Genomic DNA, 25,212 nt, shown 5'->3' on the forward strand with positions numbered 1-25,212 from the left:
GTTTATATATTATGAAAACCGTTCATATATTATCACACAGGTTCATATACTATCAAAACTGTTCATATATTATCAAAATCGTTTATGTATTAGCAAAATTGTTCAAATATTTGCAAAACAGTTCAAATATTTGCAAAATCGTTTATATATCAACAGAATCGTTCATATATTTGCAAAATCATTCACATGTTAGCAAGGAAATCGTTCTGCACAAAAGTACTGAGTGGTTTCCAGATATTTGTGTACTTGACATTTCCGTGTACTCTTCCCAGTCTTTCGATGCCACCTTCCACGTCATGGGAAACTGGCAACACACAAAGAAAGTATGAGAAACAAGGGCTGGTGAAATTCCCTTCGCCACTCCCTCCTCCCCCAACAACCACCCTCCTTTGTGTATTATATGAAAAACAATTAATTGCTAAGTGCCGTGAGAAGTGAGAGTGTTAAACTGGAAAGATATGTTGAATTAAGGAATCATTACCTCTATGTGCCTTTGCTCCTTAAACATATTATAATTACCTTCGTTTTAATACTGTGAATACACACACACACACACACACACACACACACACACACACACACACACACATACATACATATATACATACATACACACATACATGCATACATACATACGTACATATATATATATATATATATATATATATATATATATATATATATATATATATATATATATATATACAGTACATGAGATGTGAGAGATACATGTCTAGTACACATTGTCACGTGTTTGTCACCAATTATAATGCGAAAATCTCATCCAGCTCTTCAGAACTGGGGAGCGTGCCCAAAATACAGCAGGCATTACCCCTCTGAACAGCAGCGGTGAGTCGCTGGAACAGAAAACTAGCTGCCCTGGGATTCCTAGTTACCCTGATGAGTCTTGCTTAGCTCCTCTCCTCCTTAGCACTCTTTCCCCATTAGCCAAGGGTCTCTGAGCCTATGGGAACAAACATATAATGATGGGAAAGTTCTCCATATTTTCTAGACTTTTGAGACTCCATGAAGCTGGTGGCTGCCCCTCCTTCCTCCCTGGTGTATTTGAGATAGGTATCAGCCAAGCTAGATGCACATGTGTAGTCCCACACCACCTGCTTACCGTCTGTCCAGGCTTGAAGTGTGATACCATCTGGAAGCTTCTGGCTGCCATCAGATCTGCATAGTTGGGGTGGCTCCCTTACTGCTGGGCATTCGGCTGTTTTGAGGCTCCTCTTGATAATGTTATTAACCTCCTCATGTCTTGTAATCTTTCCCTCGGATTTACGGCACACAAGACCATGTACCCGAATCGATCTGCTGCTCCAGCCGTGTGCCAAGGCTGGAGTTGGGAACAGCTAACAGAAAGTCCCCTGCATGAGGAGCTGACACTGCCAGGAGGCGGGCTCTATCCTTCCCTGACACACTCTGAAGAACTGTTGAGGGTATTTTCTCCACTATCGGGCCATCCCAGTGCGACTGTACGTAGTTGTTGTAAGAGCTGGTCTGGATTCAGAGCCCGTTAGATTATCCCAGATCATGTATCCGTCAATGAACTTTTGGTCCTGGACTCCAATCTTACCCCTAAGATGTTCAGGGAGAATTGTTGCTACAAGTCCTCTGGATGCAATGCATGAGGACAGAAAAGGAGGTCGTGCAATCTGTGATAACTTGCGGACACCAATGCCTAATAGTCTGACTGGAAGGTGTAGCGTGATTCCACTGCCCATCTTCTAGAGTCAGGTTAAGTACTTTCGTAAAAATCTGCCTCAGGATACTGTCATATTCGTGCAGTATAGGGTTATCATATGAAGGTACACATCTTAGGAAATATGTCAACCTGGGCAGACTCAAGCACTTTCTGAGAAGGTACAAGGCATCGTGGGTGTCCAGATTGCCTATTCGTTGTTCCATTCTCCTCAATTCTTCTAATTTCTTCCTGAGGATTGTGTTAATGGCATCGCTTCCCAGAGGTGCTCCAAACAAGACGCTATTTGTAGGGGCAATATATATATATATATATATATATATATATATATATATATATACATATATATATATATAAATATATATATATATATATATATATATATATATATATATATATATATATATATATATATATATATATATATATATATATATATATATATATATATATATATATATATATATACACAAAACAACCACTGTGAAAGAATAGAGAAATTCCAAGCGCTTTCGTGACTACTCACATTATCACGAAAGCGCATGGAATATATATATATATATATATATATATATATATATATATATATATATATATATATATATATACCTTCTCGTTAATTCTAACTGATTGAATGCAGGTGTAAATCAAACTGTATCTCTTCTAGTAAGTCATTCACATATACCTGAATCATTATTGGTTCTATTACGATCCTTGCGGAACCACAGTTCTTGCAGCTCATTGCCTTCTTTCCCCTAAAAAAAAACCTTGACCCACTATGTCACATTTCCTCTGGGTCCTAACTGCTCATCATTTTTTTTCCAAGTCTAGTGTAAGATGGTGTAAAAATCCCTTCAGACTGTCCAAGTACATGCATTCCACCCATCTTTCACCTCCCTCTCTTCTTTTTCACTTCAGTTATATTGTCATAGGATTGAGAGATAAAATTTGCAATCTTTGAACCTGTGCTGGTTGTTTATGAAAATAACTTCTCTCCAGTGCTCTGTCACTTTCCAACTGATTAATTTAGTATGAATGTTAGTGATAGTCGTCTGCTGTTTAATTATTTCTGTCTCCTGTCTTTAATATTGGGAGTATATTCACTGTCTTCCAGCTCTCTGGTAAATATTTCGAATCCGTTGTATTGTTGTATTTTTTAGCTAGTGGTTCAGAAAATATTTCTGCTCCCTCTCGAATAATCCGTGGTAAAAATTTTTTGGGTCTCATTAACTTTGATATATCTACCTTATTCAAAATGTTTTTCATCTCTTTTCCTATTGTGCGTGTATGGTGTCCAGTACCTGTTAGTGTACTCTTTCTCTTTCTTATTACCTGGTCTTTAACCGTCATCGTTTTTCTAATGTGATTGTGAAGTAATTTTGGTTCATACTTAGTTTATACCCTTATTTCATTCATATTTGTCGCTCAGTTTAACATATTCGTTTCAGGCTCTTTCGCTGTCTTTTCAGATTTCTTTTGTCCTTCGCTTTCTGTAGATTTTCCATTCACTTTCACTTTTTATTTGTTTTTCATTCTCTGTATGAACCAAAAAAAACAAAAATAAAATCGAATATCAATGGTTATACTCAACCATATTTTTTAAAGGGCTGGACAGGTAAGCCAGCGGAAGCCCACGGTCAAATGACCAAAAGCTCCAGCTGCGGGTCATCATGACTAAGACCTTCGTTAAGAAACACTTGTCCTGTCTCCTGATAAACCTTACATAACCTAAACCAAAAGACCACTTTTTGTTTCATAATTTTTTTCTAGGTATGTAGTTCTCTTTTGCAATTCGGCACATTCTGGCTAGGTACGTCATAATCTCGTTAGCTGAATTTCATCCCAGATGCCATTCTTATTTCACTGCATTCAGGAATTCTTTCATCCTTTCAAAGGCATCCTTTTCTAGAATATGGTTTCTTTCATCTCACCTGATATTCTTCAATGTTTACTTAAACAATAAATATTCGAAAATTAGTATTGAAAGGTTGCTAGCACCCAGTAGTCCCTCCCATATTTCATTTTACATGTTTCATATACACTTTTAGTAATGACTAGATTCGGTCTTGCAGGCTCATCCCTTTCTCATCTCTCTCTCTCTCTCTCTCTCTCTCTCTCTCTCTCTCTATATATATATATATATATATATATATATATATATATATATATATATATATATATATATATATATATATATATGTATATATATATATATATATATATATATATATATATATATATATATATATATATATATATATATATATACATATATATATATATATATATATATATATATATATATATATATATATATATATATATATATATATATATATATATATATATATATCATGTCTTTTGATACACTGACACAAGGGTTTCCATCACCTTAATCATCATAGCCATTCACGTTTCTGGTCCCCAACTGCATCTCAATTCCGTTGTTCTCTTTCTATGTTCCAGTCTTAGTATTAATTTACTTTAGATTCCAGTATTACTCGAAACATTGTTATTTCTGAAAGTAAACCATTGCTAACTTAAGCTTTTCAACGTTTAGAATTCGCAGAATAGGCGAAATATTCGCAAACACTAATCTCAGGTCGAAGGAGTCTTGATCTTACGCACCTTGGAAAATGGTATGTAGTGCTCTACCACCGTACCACACTGGTTCAATACCTCGGGGCTCTGCGAATTCTATACATTGTAAAAATATTTCGTCGGTCGATGCATGCAGGGGATGAGATGAAAAGCTGAAATCCACCTGCCTGAAAGCTGGTTGCCTTGGACCAAAACGTCAAGCGTTAGCTGGCCGCCAATGTATTGGGCCAGTGTAGTTCGGTGGTAGAGCACTGCATACCTTGTTCCAAGGTGCGTAGGTTCGAATCTCCTTCGACCTGAGATTAGTATATATATATATATATATATATATATATATATATATATATATATATATATATATATATATATATATATGTATGTGTGTGTGTATGTATGTGTGTGTGTGTGTGTGTGTGTGTGTGTGTGTGTGTGTGTGTGTGTGTGTGTGTGTGTGTGGAATTTCCCGTTCGTCAATTTACGTAAGTCGTATTAGTTTACTGGCGAGCATTGCTATTTATCTTTGCTTTTCTTATTTGACTATTTCTTATCTCCTTCTACAGCTACAGTATTTGCACCTTCTAGCATATACCTGGATCTCTAAAAACTAACTGCACCCGTTAATCCCTTCTAGCTGTCTCTAACGTTGCCCACTCTTCCTCTCTCCCTCCTCTTTTTTTTTTTAAATTCAACTTCATTTTACAGTCTCTAAAATGTTCTTGCGCCCTCACATTATTTGCTCTCTGTAACTTATTCCGTAATCTTGAAGACCTTAGTCATCGGTATTTATCCTTCAACCCCATTTTCGAACTTTACGCTAACTTTTATTTTCTTCTTTCCTGGACCATCTTTAAACAGTGTATGTTTTTCATGCACATACCTCTACCACACTTCTCAAACAACCTTTAGTCTTTTTAATCGCTTAATTCATTCCACCAACTCTCCCTAAAATCTCTTAGAGCTTTAAACTCCTTTTGCAATATTTGCTGGCTTCTTCTTTGAATCTTACATCTTTTTTCCATCATTATCTAGCAGTAAATTGGTACCTAGAAACTATTGAAATGGACCCCGATGAAATTAATCCATTCTGCTTGACTTTACTGGATTATCGTATGTTGACTCACGGAATCGTAATGACGCTTCCTATGGTGTAGAAATATCCCTAGTTGGATGAATCTTATAGTGGCTAGCTGGCCCAGTGGCTTACGCGACGGTCTGGAGTTTTGAGACTCTCTGATCGAGGGTTCTATCTCCGTCCGTGGTATGGTTTATCGTATGTTAATAACCCATCTTAGTTAAATAGCCCCCGGGAAATCCTAAATTCTCCATACACTCTTTCCTACGGTATATCTCTCTAAGCTCTTATGGAACTCGTAACACTTTCTCCACACGTACTCTAACCCATTGTAACACTTCCCTCACACCTACGCTAACTCCTTCCAACGCTTCACCCCCTCCCCCCTACAGCTACTGTAATCCGTTACCACACCTGCTCCCCCTCAGTTACTGCTTACATAGCGGGACCTCCGCGTAACTCGTCAAGTTCTACCTCACCAACACAAGGTCGTGCGATACGCCGAGGGGCTTCGAAACGCTTGGCTGAGTGTCTCTCGCTGCCTCTGTGTTTTCAAGTTTGTGTGCCCTTGTCTGTCTGGTTATCTGTCTTTATCATTTTCTCTCTCTCTCTCTCTCTCTCTCTCTCTCTCTCTCTCTCTCTCTCTCTCTCTCTCTCTCTCTCTCTCTCTCTCTCTCTCTCTCTCTCTCTCTCTCTCTCTCTCTCTTCCTCTTTATGTTCTAACTTTTCCTTACTCATCTTTTCTGTTTGATTATTAATAATTTAACACCAGAAAAACGAGATCCGCCGTGTCCGTATAAATAATAAGTCAACTACTTAATTTACAAATCGCGCCAGTGACTCGTGGGAAACCAGTACATTCAGTATCAAAGCCTCGTGGGAATCTATAAGTTCCCTCTCCTTCCCGTTCTCCTATTGTACAACCTTTCTATATACCATGTCATTATATAAACTCTTCCCACACGTGTGTGTGTGTGTGTGTGTGTGTGTGTGTGTGTGTGTGTGTGTGTGTGTGTGTGTGTGTGTGTGTGTGTGTGTGTGTATTCACAGTATTTATGCTTATATGTTCTGTATGTATATGTATGAGAAAATATGAAAATGACATATCAGCACAAAGAATAATGAAAATAGTACAAGAGGCTACTTAGCCCAGAGTGGTTGCTTTGTTTATGATGTACAGTACAGTTCGTCTATGAAGCCTGAAATTTAAAAAAACATAAATGTCATAATATATCTTATGATGATTACTCATAATTTTGCTAGTTATCTCATGTCATTCAGAAATTATATTTCATGCAGCATTAAATTTTGCTACAGAATTAAAAGTAATACTTTTCTTTGTAGTAGTAATAGTAGTAGTAGTATTTGTAATAGTAGTAGTAGTAGCATTTGTAATAGTAGTAGCATTTGTAGTAGTAGTAGTAGTATTAGTTGTAGTAGTAATAATAGCTATATTAGTAATTGAAGTAGTAGTAGTAGTAATAGTCCTACTGGTAGTAGTAGTAACTGTTCCACTAGTAGTATCAGTAATCATAGTACTACTAATCGTATAGTCCTTACTAGTAGTAGTAAGAGTTTTAGTAGTAACCGTAGTCGTAGTAGTAGTAGTACTGGTCGTAATAGAATTATTATTATTATTATTATTATTATTATTATTATTATTATTATTATTATTATTATTATTATTAATAGTAGTATTAGTAGTAGTAATGTTAGTTGTATTATTATTATTATTACTATTATTATTATTATTATTATTATTATTATTATTATTATTATTATTAGTAGTAGTAGTAGTAGTAGTAGTAGTAGTAGTAGTAGTAGTAGTAGTAGCAGTAGTAGTAGAAATAGTAGAGTCAGTAATATCAGAAGTAGTTAGAGTACTAGTAATGGTAAATGCTCGCTTATTTTCTGCTAATCGAATTAGCCAGAGAAACTAAAGGTAGACTAGAGAGAATTTTCTCCTGATCATTTTTGTCCAAATATTTTACATATCAACACCACAGAAAGCTAGTATAATAACTAGTTTAATTTTCTTATCGGATAATCTTGAAATACATCGACAATTCTATTGTTTAGGGTTTTATTTGCTCTCGAGCAAACTACTTGGCCTAAATTGGAGAGTATGCAAATTTATAGCGGTTTCACATCTTTCTTAATTCTAGACAAAACAAGTAACGGCGCTGGAGTCCGCCTGGATGACTCTTCGTTTGGCAGGTAATTCCAATGGAGAGGTCTGGTGTAAGAGTTATCCGGTTATCCGGAACTTTTATATAAATTTTGTGTATCTGCACTCATTATTGGAGTACAAGTCTGTCCGAAATGCGATTTGTTACTACAAGATCCATGAAATTTGAGTCGGTGGCTGCTGATGTTGTAATTTACACTCGCTCTATTGTCATTATTAAATTCAAAAGAGAAATTTCTTTTCAGATCGATATGTGATTTAAGGACGATATATTCCTGAAAACTTGGGAACTTCGGATCTTTGAAAATACAAGTATAGCAAAAGTCGTATTACATATTCATTAAAAATATATCTCAAACTCAAAAGCAATCCTTAGCACGAGTTTCAAACACTAGGAGGCCAAATCAATATGAGAGGAATTGGGTGCATACTAATTTAGGAATGTATTATACTGGTGTTATTCTTTACCCTGTTGTTTAGCTCCTCTGATCTAGAGACGGATGTCAGAATTTTAGAAGCACGGTGATGGACACGTCTCATTAGCAGCCTCTCTTCTAGCTTTCTTGCCACGAAAAGGTCGGAGGTAATTTGATTATCAGTGTGAGTGTTTTAGAGCGTCAGCGTCAGACGCCTTGACAGTAACCGGATAAAAGAAGAATTGCTTTTTCGTGATTTTTCTAATAATAGTGTGCTGAGCAGTGCTCATGCTTTCTCATTCTTTATTGCAGTGCATAATTTTTCCTCTTTTATTTTATGTAAGGATAATTGTTTACTAGATTTATGAGGATGAGGAAAGCAACTACGAGCAATTTATTATGAGTGACATCCTTTGGTGTAACGGAAATGAGAATGAGAAGCGGAATGAGAGATACACATGTATTCCTAATGAATTCCGGATGATGTTAATTAAATAAATTAAGGAAAATCGTGAAAATAAACATTTATAAACATGAGGACACAAGAGTGACTGATAAATTTGCTATATCGTTCTATAGTTTGAGGAATTGAATTTGAAGCCTGAGAGAAGGAAAGAAGTAGGCGAAGACTTCGTAAGTACAAGAGTTTACAGCAGGTATGATATATTACTCTCAACAGGCTGTCGTCGGAAAATTAAATGTACTTCTTTAGTTACAAGTATCAGAAAGCTCGTATGATAAGCCATACAAAAACACGAGTGCACATGTGGACATGCACACTTACTTATGAACACGCACATGCACACACATATGAACACTATCACATATTATCACATACACATGAATTTTAACACGTGCACACATTTTAATATGCACACACACACACACACACACACACACACACACACACACACACACACACACACACACACACACACACACACACACACACACACACACACACACACACACACACACACACCTTTCTAACCCAAACACCAACGTTATCTCGCAAATCACTATATGCTGATTGCACATCTAGATAATAATTCAATTATTCTATACTTTTTTTTTTTTTACAAAAGTTAATACGCGGTTTACAGCGATAAAAGTGAGCTCATTCGATACACTAATCGCTTCATTGAGCTTGTATTAGGGTCACATAGGGAAAATTTCAGAGTTTTATTAACCATGAAGTCTCGGTTTTCAATATAATTTGAAATTGTTTAGAAAAGCAAAAAGATGACAACAGGTATGGGAGAACAAAGACACGGGAGCAACACTAGCTCATATTTCTTATATAACCTTTCGGTCCTAGGGCCTTGATAACTTCTAACTTACAAGGGTCAAAATGAGGGAATAAATAGGCACAAAAAGAGAGGTGTGAAAGAATTTCATCCGGTCACCACCTGTGTCTCACATCTCTTCTTTTTTATAACACACTGGTCGTCGCCAGCCGAGATGGGTTGGCCCGAAGAAGAAGAAACACCATCACCGTCATCCATTCAATCACTGACATTCCAGAAGCGTACTGACATCACAGATCAGATGACCCTCTGAACAGCTATATCCTCACACCTTTAGAATAAAGGCACCATGCTTTTCACCTCCAGCCCGAGGACTCAGCCATGCCGCGACCTCAAGTGCCTGATGTCAAGGAAAGTATCTTAAGTAAAGATGAAAGCGAAAGATAAGTCCATGGTAATTAACGGTATTAAATGATCCACATAACATGTCAGTAATCATCACAGGGTCGCCGAATGTCTTTCCTTTTTGAATAAAAGAGCAACAAGCATTTTGACACTTGACGTCATGGCGTGGCTGGGTACTCTGGCTGCTGGTTTCCATCTCTTCTTGCTGCAAGGAGTCCTTGGAGAAATCTGTTTGGGCTCTTCTGCATTCCATTTTTTCAAATTGCTTTACTCCTAAAGAAACACTGCAGCTGCGGTGTGAAAAGGCATAAACCAAAATAATCAAAATAATTTCTTCCCATTCAGTTCCTACATATATATATATATATATATATATATATATATATATATATATATATATATATATATATATATATATATATATATATATATATATATATATGCAATAAGATCACAGTAAACAGGTGATTTCAGAATATGCAAATCAACCACTCTGAAAGAATAGAGAAATTCCAAGCGCTTTCGTGACTACTCACATTATCAAGGAACTATGAAAGTAAAGCATCCAAGGAAGCTATATAAGGGGTCTGGCCAGCACCTCACTATCAGATCCCACAACGGTTAAACACCTGACGCGCGCCGACCCAACTTGGATAGGTCCTTTGCACAACTCACCCACAAACTATTCTACCCAAGAAAATTTAAAAATTATTATTTGTCCAGTGTATTATTAAATTCTTCCCAAATTCTATTAATTATAAATGGATCTAATTTATATAAACCAAAGGAAATATTCATATTATTGTCAAAACTGCTTTTTATGAAACAAGATTCAATTATATTCCTGTCGACCATGGACTTGCTTGATACTACTTTCTCAACTTTTTGAAAATCAATTGGATGGTTAAAATCTCTTACATGAATAAATAGAGCATTGGAATCTTGTCAAGTTCTAATGCTATATTTATGTTGTTTTAATCTTAGTTCGAGATTTTTACCAGTTTGACCGTAATAAACTTTATCTCAAATTTTACAAGGAATCTTATAGACACATCCATCAGCATTTTGGGGGGAATTCTTTATCAAAAGTTTTTTTTACTGTATCAAGATTTTTGAATATAACTTTAATATTAAAAGTCTTAAGAAGAGAAGGCATATCAACCAAGTTTTCATGGTAAGGGAGAACCAACATATTTTTAGTTGAATAAGGCTTGTTGTCCCTTTTTGGATTGTAAAAAGTATTTCTAGCAACTTTAAAAGATTTATCAATTACATTTCTTGGGTATTTTAAATCATTACCTATTTCATAAATTTTGGATATTTCCTCATTTATGAACTCAGGACTACAAATTCGTAAAGCTCTCAAAAACATTGATGAGAAAACAGACAGTTTGACTCTATCTTGATGCGAGGAATAATAGTGGACGTAGGAACAGTTATTTGTAGGTTTTCTGTAAATTTTAAATTTGAATTCATTGAATTCATTAGGAAAAATTCCCTAGAAACCGTTAACAGCAATTTCAATAAAACAATAAAACTTCTACTGAAAGGCAAAGATGAATTAGTCAAACAATTTACTTCCACTAATCCATCTTTACCTTACATGTATGGACTAATAAAAACACACAAACCAGGGAATCCAGTCAGACCAATTATTAGCTCCATAGGGTCAGTTTCATATAAATTATCCAAATGGCTTGTTGATATTTTGAGCCCTATTGTTGGCAAAATTTCTAACTTTAATGTTAAAAACAACTTAGACTTGGTTGATAAATTAAGCTCCTTGACTGACTTAAATGATTTTAACATGGTTAGTTTTGATGTTACTTCCTTGTTTACGAAAGTTCCTGTTGATGATTTATTAAGTTTCTTATCTGAAGAACTCGTTAACTATGATTTACCATTGCCAGTTCCTACTACCATTAAACTTATTAAACTTTGCATTGTTGATGCAAAATTTGTATTTAATGATAAGTTTTACACTCAGAAGTTTGGTATGGCAATGGGAAATCCTCTTTCACCTGTTCTTAGTAACCTATACATGGATTTTTTGAAACGAGGTTGCTTAACACAATCCTCCCTAATAGAGCTAAATGGTTCAGATATGTTGATGATATTTTGTGTCTTATGCCCAAAAATGTAGATATACACCATTTCCTTGGAAAATTAAATAGCTTAGCCCATTCTATAAACTTTACTGTTGAGTTTGAAGAAAATAACTCATTGCCTTTTCTAGATGTTTTAATTATTAAGGGTAATAATGAATTCAAATTTAAAATTTACAGAAAACCTACAAATAACTGTTCCTATGTCCACTATTATTCCTCGCTTCAAGATAGAGTCAAACTGTCTGTTTTCTCATCAATGTTTTTGAGAGCTTTACGAATTTGTAGTCCTGAGTTCATAGATGAGGAAATATCCAAAATTTATGAAATAGGTAATGATTTAAAATACCCAAGAAATGTAATTGATAAATCTTTTAAAGTTGCTAGAAATACTTTTTACAATCCAAAAAGGGACAACCAGCCTTATTCAACTAAAAATATGTTGGTTCTCCCTTACCATGAAAACTTGGTTGATATGCCTTCTCTTCTTAAGACTTTTAATATTAAAGTTATATTCAAAAATCTTGATACAGTAAAAAAAACTTTTGATAAAGAATTCCCCCCAAAATGCTGATGGATGTGTCTATAAGATTCCTTGTAAAATTTGCGATAAAGTTTATTACGGTCAAACTGGTAAAAATCTCGAACTAAGATTAAAACAACATAAATATAGCATTAGAACTGGACAAGATTCCAATGCTCTATTTATTCATGTAAGAGATTTTAACCATCCAATTGATTTTCAAAAAGTTGAGAAAGTAGTATCAAGCAAGTCCATTGTCGACAGGAATATAATTGAATCTTGTTTCATAAAAAGCAGTTTTGACAATAATATGAATATTTCCTTTGGTTTATATAAATTAGATCCATTTATAATTAATAGAATTTGGGAAGAATTTAATAATACACTGGACAAATAATAATTTTTAAATTTTCTTGGGTAGAATAGTTTGTGGGTGAGTTGTGCAAAGGACCTATCCAAGTTGGGTCGGCGCGCGTCAGGTGTTTAACCGTTGTGGGATCTGATAGTGAGGTGCTGGCCAGACCCCTTATATAGCTTCCTTGGATGCTTTACTTTCATAGTTCCTTGATAATGTGAGTAGTCACGAAAGCGCTTGGAATTTCTCTATTCTTTCAGAGTGGTTGTTTTGCATATATATATATATATATATATATATATATATATATATATATATATATATATATATATATATATATATATATATATATATATATCAAGTCTACACCATTCCTGTTAAACTAGAAAAATGTAAATACATCTTAAATGGGATAGAACCAATTGTCAATTATAATTAATCAGTAGATGGATTAATGTTTTGCTTAATGCACTCTGGTTGAGACTATTGAATTATCGTCGTGGAAAAGCCCTCGTAGATCAGTCCCGATAAACAATACTACAGGTTACCCGGTCATCAAACCCTGGTTAACTTAAGACCTTCATGAATTCACAGCAGACCATTCTTTCATTGGTATGAATCCGTAAATACTCCAGAAAAATCCGTTAAATTACTCATCATTCTAAATTCACTTTAATCATTTTGTTTACGTCTTACCTTCACTCAACCATCGGCGCATCAATTCTCTTAATAAAATGTATTGCATGAACATTCAGAGGAATGGATATATTGGGCAGATGCGTAAGTGAGAGAATGAATAGGTTGTATGGGTAAGCGGGTGAGAGGATGGCTAGGTAGGTGAATGGATATGTGGATGAGATGAAGGCGGAATGAATGTGTATACGGCAGGAGGATTAGAGAGTGAGGTGTTGTGGGCAACTGGGTAGTAGGACAAACGGGTAGGTGGATGGCATGGATGATGGATGTGCGGGTGTGTGAGTGGACGGAAAACTGAATGAGCAGTAGAGAGGATGGATGAGTAGGTGTGTGGGTGGCGAGGGAAGTGGCTTCTACACTGGTGAGAATTGGATGAACTCGCTTGTTTGTCACTTACCTGTTCATGCTGGCGGGTGGGTCCCTGACTCTCACCGGGTGTTATGTTCAAATCAGTGTAGACACTTGTCTTCTTTCGGCACTTTCTGACACTTTCTCAGCACGTTCTGTGCACTTTCTTAGATCCTATGGATATCTTGATCCTTCTACAGGAGAGTCTCAGGACAAAATTAGTAACGAAATCAGTTCCTCTCTGGAACAGTGATTGTATTAATAATTTCTTCTGCTAACCACCACATAGAATGACAGATCTAAGTTATTTTTCAGTATTACTTTTTTGAGATTTTGGGATTGCTACCTATCACACACTGGAGCAGTAACGTACCTCTGTTGTTATTTAACTAGTAACGCCCAACACTTGACAAGATAAAGAGAGAAGTCCTCCAGTTCCTCTCTGAACTTCACTCACAAACACTAGAAATTGGATTCACTGTTCAAGTGCGTGTCAATTCGCCTACAGAGGTCCTATAATTGAACAGCTTTCTACTTTCAGCACGACAAAATTATTTTAAAATAAGTCAAATTAGCAGATACGTAAAACTTAACGAATACATAAATTACTGTTCAGCATGCTACCAAGTACTGTTCAGTGCTCAAAAAAGTAAAAAAGAATTCAATGTATTACTGAGATAATGCTTTTGTTCCTGGAGGATTAAGGCACTTGTTGGCGTGGATGCAACTCGATACACGCAGCCAAGGCGTGGGCACGGACAGAGGTTGATACAGGTAGACTCAGTGTGGGCACCTCAGAAATGCTCGCAGACCTACGTAGTGCCTGAGGGGTGAGAGAGCGAGGTGGTGTGCTGTGTTCAAGGTGGCACCACAGGCCAGAGTGATGCTCTCGCTCAGCCGCGCGACAGGTATATACCGACGTGCCGGGCCACGCGCCCTGGCCTGTTTATTTATCTACCTCGCCTTCTTCACATCCTCAGTTATCTTCTCTGAGGTGGGTAGGTAGTCAGACAGACAGGCCTCCCTATCTACTTGTCTAACTACCTACGTCAAAAGGTTTTCCTGTGCCTACTTCTATCGACCTATTTATCTAACCTTCCTCACAAACCAGTCTTATCTACTAGCCTTAACTTCCTGCTGTAAGTAGATAAAGATGATAGAAACCTCCCACGGTCGCCAAAAGCAACTAAACAATTAAAATTCTAAAAAAAAAAAAAAAAAAAAAAAAAAAAAAAAAAAAAAAAAAAAAGGCATTAACTATTTTGGGACGTCCTGAGCTCAAGTCAGAATTCCATACAATTTTTTTTAATATTCTTACGAAACAAAATTTTGATCAGATTGAAAGCATCCATTTCTCTCATAAAATATTACTGTCTTCATACAGATCAGCAAGACAATTGCCGTTAAGAAATTATCTTACTACTTAGGGATAAATTATCACTTTTAATTGGCACTGTGTTACTTTGTAAACAATGTCGTAATTTAGGTAATACTTTGCTTTATGTAACGTGGAATTTAGCAATAACAGTTATAGACTGCAGTCACTGCAGATTGATAAAAGTTTATGATGTGAATTTTTCATTGATCACGTAGTAAATACGAATTAATCGGCGAAGCAATTTTACCACCCGAGATGGTCCATTAATATCAATTCCAGTTTCCTCCCCTCGAGCTCTTGGTGTTGGGGTTAATAATTGGTTGCTTTTCTGTACAAATACTTAAATATACTGATAGACAAGAAGACATAAGTATTCGTGGAAGAAGCCAGAACTCTAGGAATCATATAAATGGAATTAGACCGTAGGATGCTACAAGAACATCTTGAAAGCCGAAGATGGCTAAATACGATTTTACAGATTTTTCAATGTCAGGTAGCTGCTGTAGGTTTAATAGTCAGGGGAATAGTACGTGATACGGAATTTTGTCAACATAAAATATATTTAGTGGTGACGGCACTATGGTCGAGATAAGGCAATCTAATGTGATTAAGAAAACATGAGGTGATGTAGCCATTGCCTTATACCCACAGCAAAATTCACCGCTGGCTGGACAAAGTTGTGTGAGTGTCCCGAAAAGTGGTAAGTAACGTAGCTAAACATCAGGAACTGGAGTCGCTAGACGACCTAGGTTTCGAAAAAATAGAGTCCTTGAGGTAGACATCATCCCTATTCTATCTCCAGAATTACACAGATAATTAGCAAACATATGCATGACCTTTTGGGGCTTGAATAAATTTAATATAATATGTTACGGAAATCGAGAGGTAATAGCTGTTAAGAAAAATGATATGATCTTGATCTTATACCACTTGAGAAGACGTGAAAACAGTATAAAGTATACTCTGAGATATAGACAACAGGATAAAATAGATTTAAAAATGCAAGAATCCTTGACGATGGAAAACAAATAGAAGCTGAACATCTAAACAAGTCCTTAAAACGTTATGAAGCAGTTTTAAAACTTAAAAGTAAAAAGTGAAAAGAGGAAGAGGTCATGATGCGGCGGAGATTCTATACAATGAATAAAAAAAGAGCTAAAAAGACGTCAGTCGAATGAAGCAGCCAAGCATAAAAGATGAGCTTTAACAACGGAAGCACAAATTAACAAGCATATAAATAATTGTGCACACAAGATTCACACATGAAGTGCACACTCGTCAGTATCTCCCTCCCTAGGTGCTGGAACTTCTGGATTCCCTGTCAGGAACGTAGTACAGTATCAACACGTTTCTGTTGTTCGATGCACTCGCTCTATTAGCACCCGTCTAAACCCAAATATAAGCTTGCATTGTTGATGCAGTAAGTCTTCTCACTCCCAACAACAGCTCAAAGCCAGGCACTGAGTTACAATTCTTCTTCTTCTTCTTCTTCTTCTTCTTCTTCTTCTTATTATTATTATTATTATTATTATTATTATTATTATTATTATTATTATTATTATTATTATTAAAACGTTACCATTACTTTAACATGTATATGGACAAAGTTAACTGAAGGAGCAACTAAGGATACCTTTGATCAATATGTAGCGTCTTCCATTGCTATTCTTTGTGTGATAGACACTTCACCTGGATCTTATCCTATCCAAGATGCATAATAATTATGATAGTGATTCATAATACTAATGGAGTAAGTACCGATGGTGCTGTTTATGATGATGGCAGAGGAGGAGGATAACAAGGACGACCACATACAGGTGAAAAGTCAGTTAGTCTCTCTCACATAGTAGTTAGAAGTGAAACAAATATAGCCTTCTTCCCCCCACCCCCTTTGCCCCCTTCTCACTCATATTATCTTTCTTATATTTTTTAGCACTCTCTTCCTGATGGTGGCTTTCAAGTTCCTTTCTCGCACTTTCACAAGTTTTAACTCTCACACTCTCATTCTCTTCCGGCTTAATCATCAGTCCCCTCCTCTCCTCACCTGTTTTTTTACAGTGCCGAACTTTCTCTGGCCTCTACATCTATCTTCTGGAATCTTGGCCTTTTTCTGGCATCAAAGCCTTTTTTGGTTCAGGGAGGCAATAAGCTTTAGATACTGTATAAACGAATTGTTTTCCCACAGCAAGAAGTTGCGAGATGGGTGAAATTAGGTTAAGTTACTGTGCTCAAAGTTGTTGATTCTGAAGGAAAGATAATTTTTTTAATTAGAATAAATATTAAATTATCTCTGAAGTAACTCTTAGTCGTATGGTCCTCTGATCATAAAGTTTTCGGACATGTGACCGAGGCCTTTTGTTTACTTAGGCCCAACATGCAAACAAAAATTTTATCATTATATGTATCATGAATATTTTTCAGTATAAACAAATCTCCTTTTGAGTGCATATATGTTAAGTCGTCGCCAGTAATATGAATGTGTACAATTTTAACAGACATAGTAAAGAAGAAAAATGGTTATCATATGATTTCACGTATATTTCGAAAAAGTCTCACAAGCTGCCTATGGTAATGATTTGATACATTGGTGCAAGTTTTGGAAAATCTAGTTTTTGTTAGTAAATGGAAAGACACTAAACTAAGCTAAATTATATTTATAACTATTTTATGTAACATTTAGAAACAGAGACAATAGATATGACATTAAAGAAGGCAATAAAAGATATTGGGTGGACAAAAAAAGGGTATACTTAGTGCAGGTAGATTTGAACAGAGGGATTTTTTTTTTCATTATCTAGATTCATTATCTAGACTCGAGTAACTGTTGATATTTTCCGCGAACAGACACACAGTAACTGTTGAGAACCGTCACAGGATAAACAGGGAAGTTCGTTGGCAGGAGGAAATTCCTGCTCACACGCAAACACACACACACACACACACACACACACACACACACACACACACACACACACACACACACACACAAATATTCATACACAACACATAACACGCGCGCGCACACAGACACACACACACACACACACACACACACACACACACACACACACACACACACACACACACACACACACACACACACACACACACACACACACACACACAACACACACACACACACACACACACACACACACACACACACACACACACACACACACACACACACACACAGAATGTTTCAGAGATGGGACACAGCAGCAAGGGGACACAGTTGGAAGCTGAAGACTCAGATGAATCACAGAGATGTTAGGAAGTATTTCTTCAGTCACAGAGTAGTCAGGAAGTGGAATAGTTTGAGAAGTGATGTAGTGGAGACAGGATCCATTCATAGCTTTAAGAAAAGGTATGATAAAGTTCATGATGCAGGGAGAGTGACCCAGTAGCGGCCAGTGAAGAGGAGAGGCCAGGAGCTGTGACTTGACCCCTGCAACCACAACTAGGTGAGTACACACATATAAACCCACACACATGACGACAGAGAGAGAGAGTCAGCGATGCAGACTTAAAAACAGACAGAAAAGGACAGAGACATTTAAATTTAGGTTTCGCTGCTGAGCAGGTAAGTTTACTGTGCACTCCACAGCCTTTGTGAATCTTTATTCAAGAGCATAAAGATACACAAATGGGTTATGAATTAGGCCCAAAAGGGGTTAACAATAGTCCATCCGGTTTTATATCTATAGTCGACTTATCTAATGCAAGAAATTTTAGGATAATTGCTTAATCTGTCTGGTATCATATTTTCATTAATAAGATACCTTGGCATATTACATAGGTTATTATACTGCCTGTCTCTATATTATTCAATAAATGAACAATTACACACATAACATTCAGTTCAGCGACAATGGGGATGACCATACTATGTATATAGTTTGATCATCTGTGTGTCTGCCAGACTGCCAGAAATACTTGCAACCAAGCCTAAGCCTGTCTACTACAACATCAGTCAGTCTGTTCTCATATATTTACTTATATTCGTTCATGGTATCGTAATGCTAGACACAGATAAAGGAAAGTTATATGTCAGTGTCTAGCACTAGGAATAATATTAGGGGAGAATGAGAGTATGAACACATAATGGGTGTTAGTCACGAGAATTTCCTCAGCATGTCTCGAGAGTTTATTTTTATATGATTTTATATAATAATAATAATAATAATAATAATAATAATAATAATAATAATAATAATAATAATAATAATAAATTATTATTGATGTTAATGATTATTGTTTTTATATTGTTTTCATCATTCTTCATATATGCCGATTTTTGTGTTTAATTCTCTTCATATTTATCCATAAGAATTTAGAACGTAAGAACCGTTTCAAATATATTCTACAACTTTTTTTTATATCACATCAACTAATACAATTTGTTTACAAACCAGGGCGTCAGTCTCAGAGACGCCTTCCTCGACATGTGGATCCGGATTCGCCACCCAATATTTTGTATACCGTTGTGCAGAACTTATAAATACGTATCTTTAAAATTTACGCATTAATGAAGGAATTTATTTGTAAGATGAATTTGTTTTTAAGGACAGTTTGCTGTTTTCAGCATTTAGGTTAATATGTTAAGGCCTCTTGAATAAAACATAGGCACAGAGGACCACTATTAAAGGTCTACTAGCCCATACTAAACTATTCTTTAACTAACCCATTTTAAAATATGAATGGTACCGAAATTTTGAATTGTAGTTGAGTGTGTTCCTCTCATCTGCAATTCAGTTACCAAACGATTCCAATAAAATTGAGTTGTACCATATTTTTGGGCGTTTTCAGTTGGCTAATGCAGAGGCTCCGTGCGAAGACGGAATATACAGTAGATTTTTTTTCTTATTATCTCCATGTGGGTTCTTTAGCGCCATTTACATATTTCTCAAGCGCTGGCTTTTTCTCAGGCGGCCAATCAAGATGTACACTTATGTTTAGACTCTTAGTAAATGAATTCTATTGTTTATCATCTTGTTGCTCTGGTGATGTGCAAACAACTTCTCTCTTGCTTCTCCACATTCTCGAGGAAGCAAAAAATCCACGAGAAAGTGCTAAAGTATACCTGAGTATTTACCTTGCTAAGTTAGCGGGTCTTGAGCCAGAGCTCTTGAATCCTTCTCTTCCTTTTCTAAAGGCTGACATGATAGACTAGTAATATTTTCTAAATTTAAAGCTTTATATTTTATAATTAAGAGAGAACCCACCTTACATCTCGTAACAACACTGCAATTTTTGGTTCTCTTTTGCAGGTTAACTTGAGTACTTTTATAAATTCTTCAGATGACCCGCTCAGTTGCTCGTTAAGCTTCTTGATAAATATCTAAGTCTTTACTTTAGCACTTTAGCAAACATAGATTGTTCAAGTGTGTCCTTGACAACAAGGGTCATTTTTATTTTAAATCTGTTTACTGTGGCAGAGTTCTCGGTTCTCTTCACTGCTGGAATGTTGTTGCTGTTCACTCTGCCTCGTGAAAGTGTATAAGGATACCATCATATATAAATAGGCTACCTAACCTAGTCTCATACTTACGTATGCGTTTTAAAATACATAAAAGCAGCTTACCAGATAATTTTATAAGTATACTTCTTAACATGCTGTAAAAGTGCTGAACTATCTATCGCACATCTAACGAAGTTCTGGTATTCACTTAAGTGAACATTTTACTATTGTTTGCAATCTCTGCAAGAAATTTCTTGAACCTAAACAGGAAATTTACAATGCAAAAAATAGACAGTCTTGGATGACCTTACATTTTTTAGCCTCGGACATGGAATCTGGTCTATACCTCTTCAGGAGCAGGCAGGGATAACAAGAAATGCAATGGCAGTATAAAGCATGCATAACGAAAAACAAGAAGAGATATAGACCGGAATAAAAGATTAATTAAAATATCACAAGCGAGGTTTCACAAGTCTCGTTATTGTCTCTGATTTATGAAGACGACTTACAAGAAGAGATAGAGTAGTACGAATTAATGAGGTGAATAAATGATGAGATTTCCAGGAAAGGCAAATCTAATTCAAGACGAAGTACTTATGACCACCTCTGTCAAATATTTTATGCAGTAAATGCATACTTGGCGAACCGGTGATTAACTTTCAGAAAACTCAACCAAGTAATTCACGACGTTTTATACGTTATGCGTTAGGACCATCAAGGAATAAGCAACACAGGCATTGATCCCACACTGGGTTAAACATGTCTAGAAACTAGAGAAAATTCAACGGCTAACTACAAGGCTGGTCCCAAAGCTAAGGAGAATAATCTAAAAAAGAGTGAAAGAACTAATCCTGATGGCAAAAAAAAAAAAATAGAAATCAGGAAAGACATGACAGCAACGTTCAAAATGCTTGGAGGATTTGACAGGGTAAACACTGAAAGACTGCTCAGATGCCTCTTCTGCCTCGGAACTGTCAAAACCTGGATTGATTTGGATAAAGACTTGGCAACTGCATTCACAATACCAGCTGTCACGGCCTTTTAACAGTCTGGGGAATTAAGCGAGTGAATGCGCGATCTCTCTCTCTCTCTCTCTCTCTCTCTCTCTCTCTCTCTCTCTCTCTCTCTCTCTCTCTTTCTCTCTCTCTCTCTCACGCACACACACACACACACACACACACACTCGCTCAATGGATCACAACACTGGAATATCTTCTACCGTTGCATGATAAACTTTTGGCTAATTCTCCTGTCACTCTCTGTGTTGACCCCGGCGCTCACTATTTTTATTTCTTTCTTTTATTTTTCCTCTTCTTCTTCTTCTTCTTCTTCTTCTTCTTCTTCTTCTTCTTCTTCTTCTTCTTCTCCATAATATTCAACTCGTCTATTTTTTTTTACACTTAAAGGTTTTACATGGGGTTGTATTCATATTTTTTGCATTTATTTTACAAGCTAAGAACTTTTAGCCTAACGTAACTAACAATATCTTTTATAATAGATAATTTGAAGGTAAGGGCAAGGGTTTTAATTTGTTAAATTGACATTTATTCCTCTAGTCTCTGTATGTTGTGAGATCGTATTCCAAAAGCGAATCACTGGAGAAATGAAATGATCGCGGATGAAGTGAAGTCTTTAACATAAGGATACAAATAGAGTAAAAGTTCAAATAGGGTCACTTCATGAGGTGAAATAACTTTGTATTAAATGACAACGAAGCTGACGTTTGCTGACATTTTTCTTGTGTACATCGTGAAGTTCACAGAAATGACAGATCCAAGAAAACACGAGTATCACTCAATCCTACTAACGATAACTTCAGTTTCATTGAAGAGTGCTTACGGAACCATGCCCCGTGCTTCTGTTTCCACTATCGTTAATTTATAACGCAAAGAAATTCAACGAAGTAAAGGAGTAGTTTTTTATATAAAGTGCATGGAGCTCATTAAATCTTCTATGAATGAAGTTTTAGTCGAGATCTACGTCAACTATTGAAAAGTTAATTGGATCTGAGAGCTGTGTCACTGAGGGCCTCACTTTGCACATGATGTTACAGAGTTCCTTGGATTTATATGAAGCCTGGAAATATTTCCATTGATTAGTAATGATAACATAATGAATGACAACGTAAATGCACTTGGGAGTGTTTAATTTTATTAACACTCAGGATAATGCCGCGTCAATGATCATGATTCTATTTATCGATCTCCATCTATTGTCGCATCCAATAGAAATATGTGGCAGTTTTGTCTAGGCTATTGAGAGTCATGTAGCTGATAAAATTCCTTGAACATTCTTGTCAGTTGCTCTTCTGGCAGGCAAGATATAGACAAACCAAGAAATTTTATCCCAATATAGCTTTCATAAAGATGTATTTATATGTGTGAGGCTGTTTGGATACCACAGTGTTGTTCAAGGTGCAAATCCAACTTACGAGCTGAAATAAGAGCAGCGGGTGAGTAACTTGTGCACCACTTTTTTACATTTCGATGGTGTGTTCAGATAATAAGTCTCTAAACGGTGGCCCCTGCCTCAACAGTTCCATTTTTTTTTTTTTCTGTGAAAGGTGTCCTTCAATGTCCTCTCGTTGAAGCCTTCGATGGTCATACCTGGTTCAATGCAAAATCTCTGTGACTTGCTGTTGATTCAGTAGGTTTTTTTTTTATGGTTTGCTGTTGACTTTGATAGCAAGGATGATTAAGTCGCTGCTGAGCGTGATGAACATGTACCAGAAAGGTACGTGTTTGTGTTAGGGAAGATGAGGTCTCCGGGTAGCGACCTCGTTCTTCCAAGCTCTAGTCCTCCTACATGCGCTCGTCCAGTTCATCTAACATGTATCACTCGTCCTTGCTTTCTCTTTCTGTCTCTCTCTCTCCCTTTCGATTCTCTCCGAGTGCCACAATTAAACCCGCGGAACAAAATATCACAGAAGTTCCAAGTTGTGTTCTCAGGTCAGCATATAGAACAGGGGGGAGTGATCTCTGAGTGTTTAAAGTGCATTGTTTTACCTCTGAGGGTCTGATGCGGCTGCTTCCAGATTCACAGATGACTTGCTTCTTGGGTAAGAGTGCGTGGGAGAGTGTATATCTGAGAGAGTGTGTGGGAGAGTAAACCGTTTTGAAGAGAAGAAGGTGTGTACTCGCCTTACTGTACTCAACTTTTTGTGACTGAGTGTCATCTGCTGGACCTACCTCTTAGCTGATCGTTACCAGCTAAGAAATAGGGCTCTGTCATACCTACTCTTAAGTTTTGTAATGAACACGCTTCTGTAACCACTCTTAGGGCTACTAAGTCATGCTTATGCAAGTAGGCCAGGTTCTGCCAACTCATGTGCATAGGGCTATGAAGAGTTCACTACACGACACACTGTATCCCTCTCCTGCCATTTTTTAATTCAGGTTATTAATCTTCCTTAAGAAATATGTTTTGACATATCAGTGACTCACTTTCATCTTTAACTTTCAACTGCACCCTAGTGCAACTTTTCCCAAATCTCGAAAAATCTATCTATACCTGCATTATAAAGCTATCATAATATTTTGTACGTCGTTATCCCTTCTCACTTGGTGCCTCTTCCATCCTCTAATGCAATCATGTTTAGTTCCTTTAGGCTCTACTCACATTTCCTTTGCTTTAACTGCGCAGTTTTTCCAATTTCTTGATATGCTTATAACGCGTGTGTATGAGGTGTGCATGTATGTGTATGGGTGAGGGGGGGTGTTGGTGCATATATATATATGTATATGTATATAAATATATATATATATATATATATATATATATATATATATATATATATATATATATATATATATATATATATATATATATATATATATATATATATATATATATATATATATATATATGTATATATATATATATATATATATATATATATATATATATATATATATATATATATATATATATATATATATATATATATATATCCAGATGGTATCACCCCTCAAGCCTGGACAGATGGGAAGCAGGTGGTGTGGGACTATACATGTGCATCTACCTTGGCTGATACCTATCTCCAATACACCAGGGAGGAAGGAGGGGCAGCTGCCAGCTTTAGGGAGTCCCAAAAGTCTAGAAAATATGGAGAACTTGCCCATCATTATATGTTTGTTCCCATAGGCTCAGAGACCCTTGGCTCATGGGGAAAGAGTGCATCTAATTTCCTTAAGGAGCTGGGAAAAAGACTCATCAGGGTAACTAGGGATCCCAGGGCAGCTAGTTTTCTGTTCCAGCGGCTCAGCGCGGCTGTTCAAAGGGGTAATGCATGCTGCATTTTGGGCACACGCCCCAGCTCTGAGGAGCTGGATGAGATTTTTGCCTTATAATCGGTGATACACACGTAACAACATGTATATATATATATATATATATATATATATATATATATATATATATATATATATATATATATATATATATATATATATATATATAAACAATATATAGGGAAGTACCACCTCTATAGCTGGAATGGGGACCCTCATCCTCAGAGAAGACAATAAACGTACCTCAGAGAAAACTCAAGGTTCTCCCCGGAGCTGTTTGAATATTTTCTTCTCCTACCACCCCCTATATATGTTTTATTCTATGTGAACATTTATTAATAAACAAAATACATTTACAGAAAAAAACATAAACATGAATACAATGGCACAATGTATCAAAGATGATGAATTTCCTCCAGC

General features: G+C 36.2%; 1 protein-coding gene across 1 annotated transcript in view; it reads right to left on the reverse strand.

The window, feature by feature from the left end:
- The window catches only part of LOC128693750 (protein let-653-like), a 169,081-nt gene extending 154,541 nt beyond the window's left edge, over positions 1–14,540 (reverse strand). The window contains exon 1 of the mRNA XM_053783601.2: positions 13,714–14,540. Coding sequence (XP_053639576.2) covers positions 13,714–13,721 — 8 coding nt within the window. The 5' untranslated portion in view covers positions 13,722–14,540. The remainder of the gene's footprint in view (positions 1–13,713) is intronic.
- Positions 14,541–25,212: the final 10,672 nt, after the last annotated feature.

The sequence above is a fragment of the Cherax quadricarinatus genome, chromosome 34 (genome assembly GCF_038502225.1).
Source record: "Cherax quadricarinatus isolate ZL_2023a chromosome 34, ASM3850222v1, whole genome shotgun sequence".
In the NCBI taxonomy this organism is placed as follows: Eukaryota; Metazoa; Arthropoda; class Malacostraca; order Decapoda; family Parastacidae; genus Cherax; species Cherax quadricarinatus.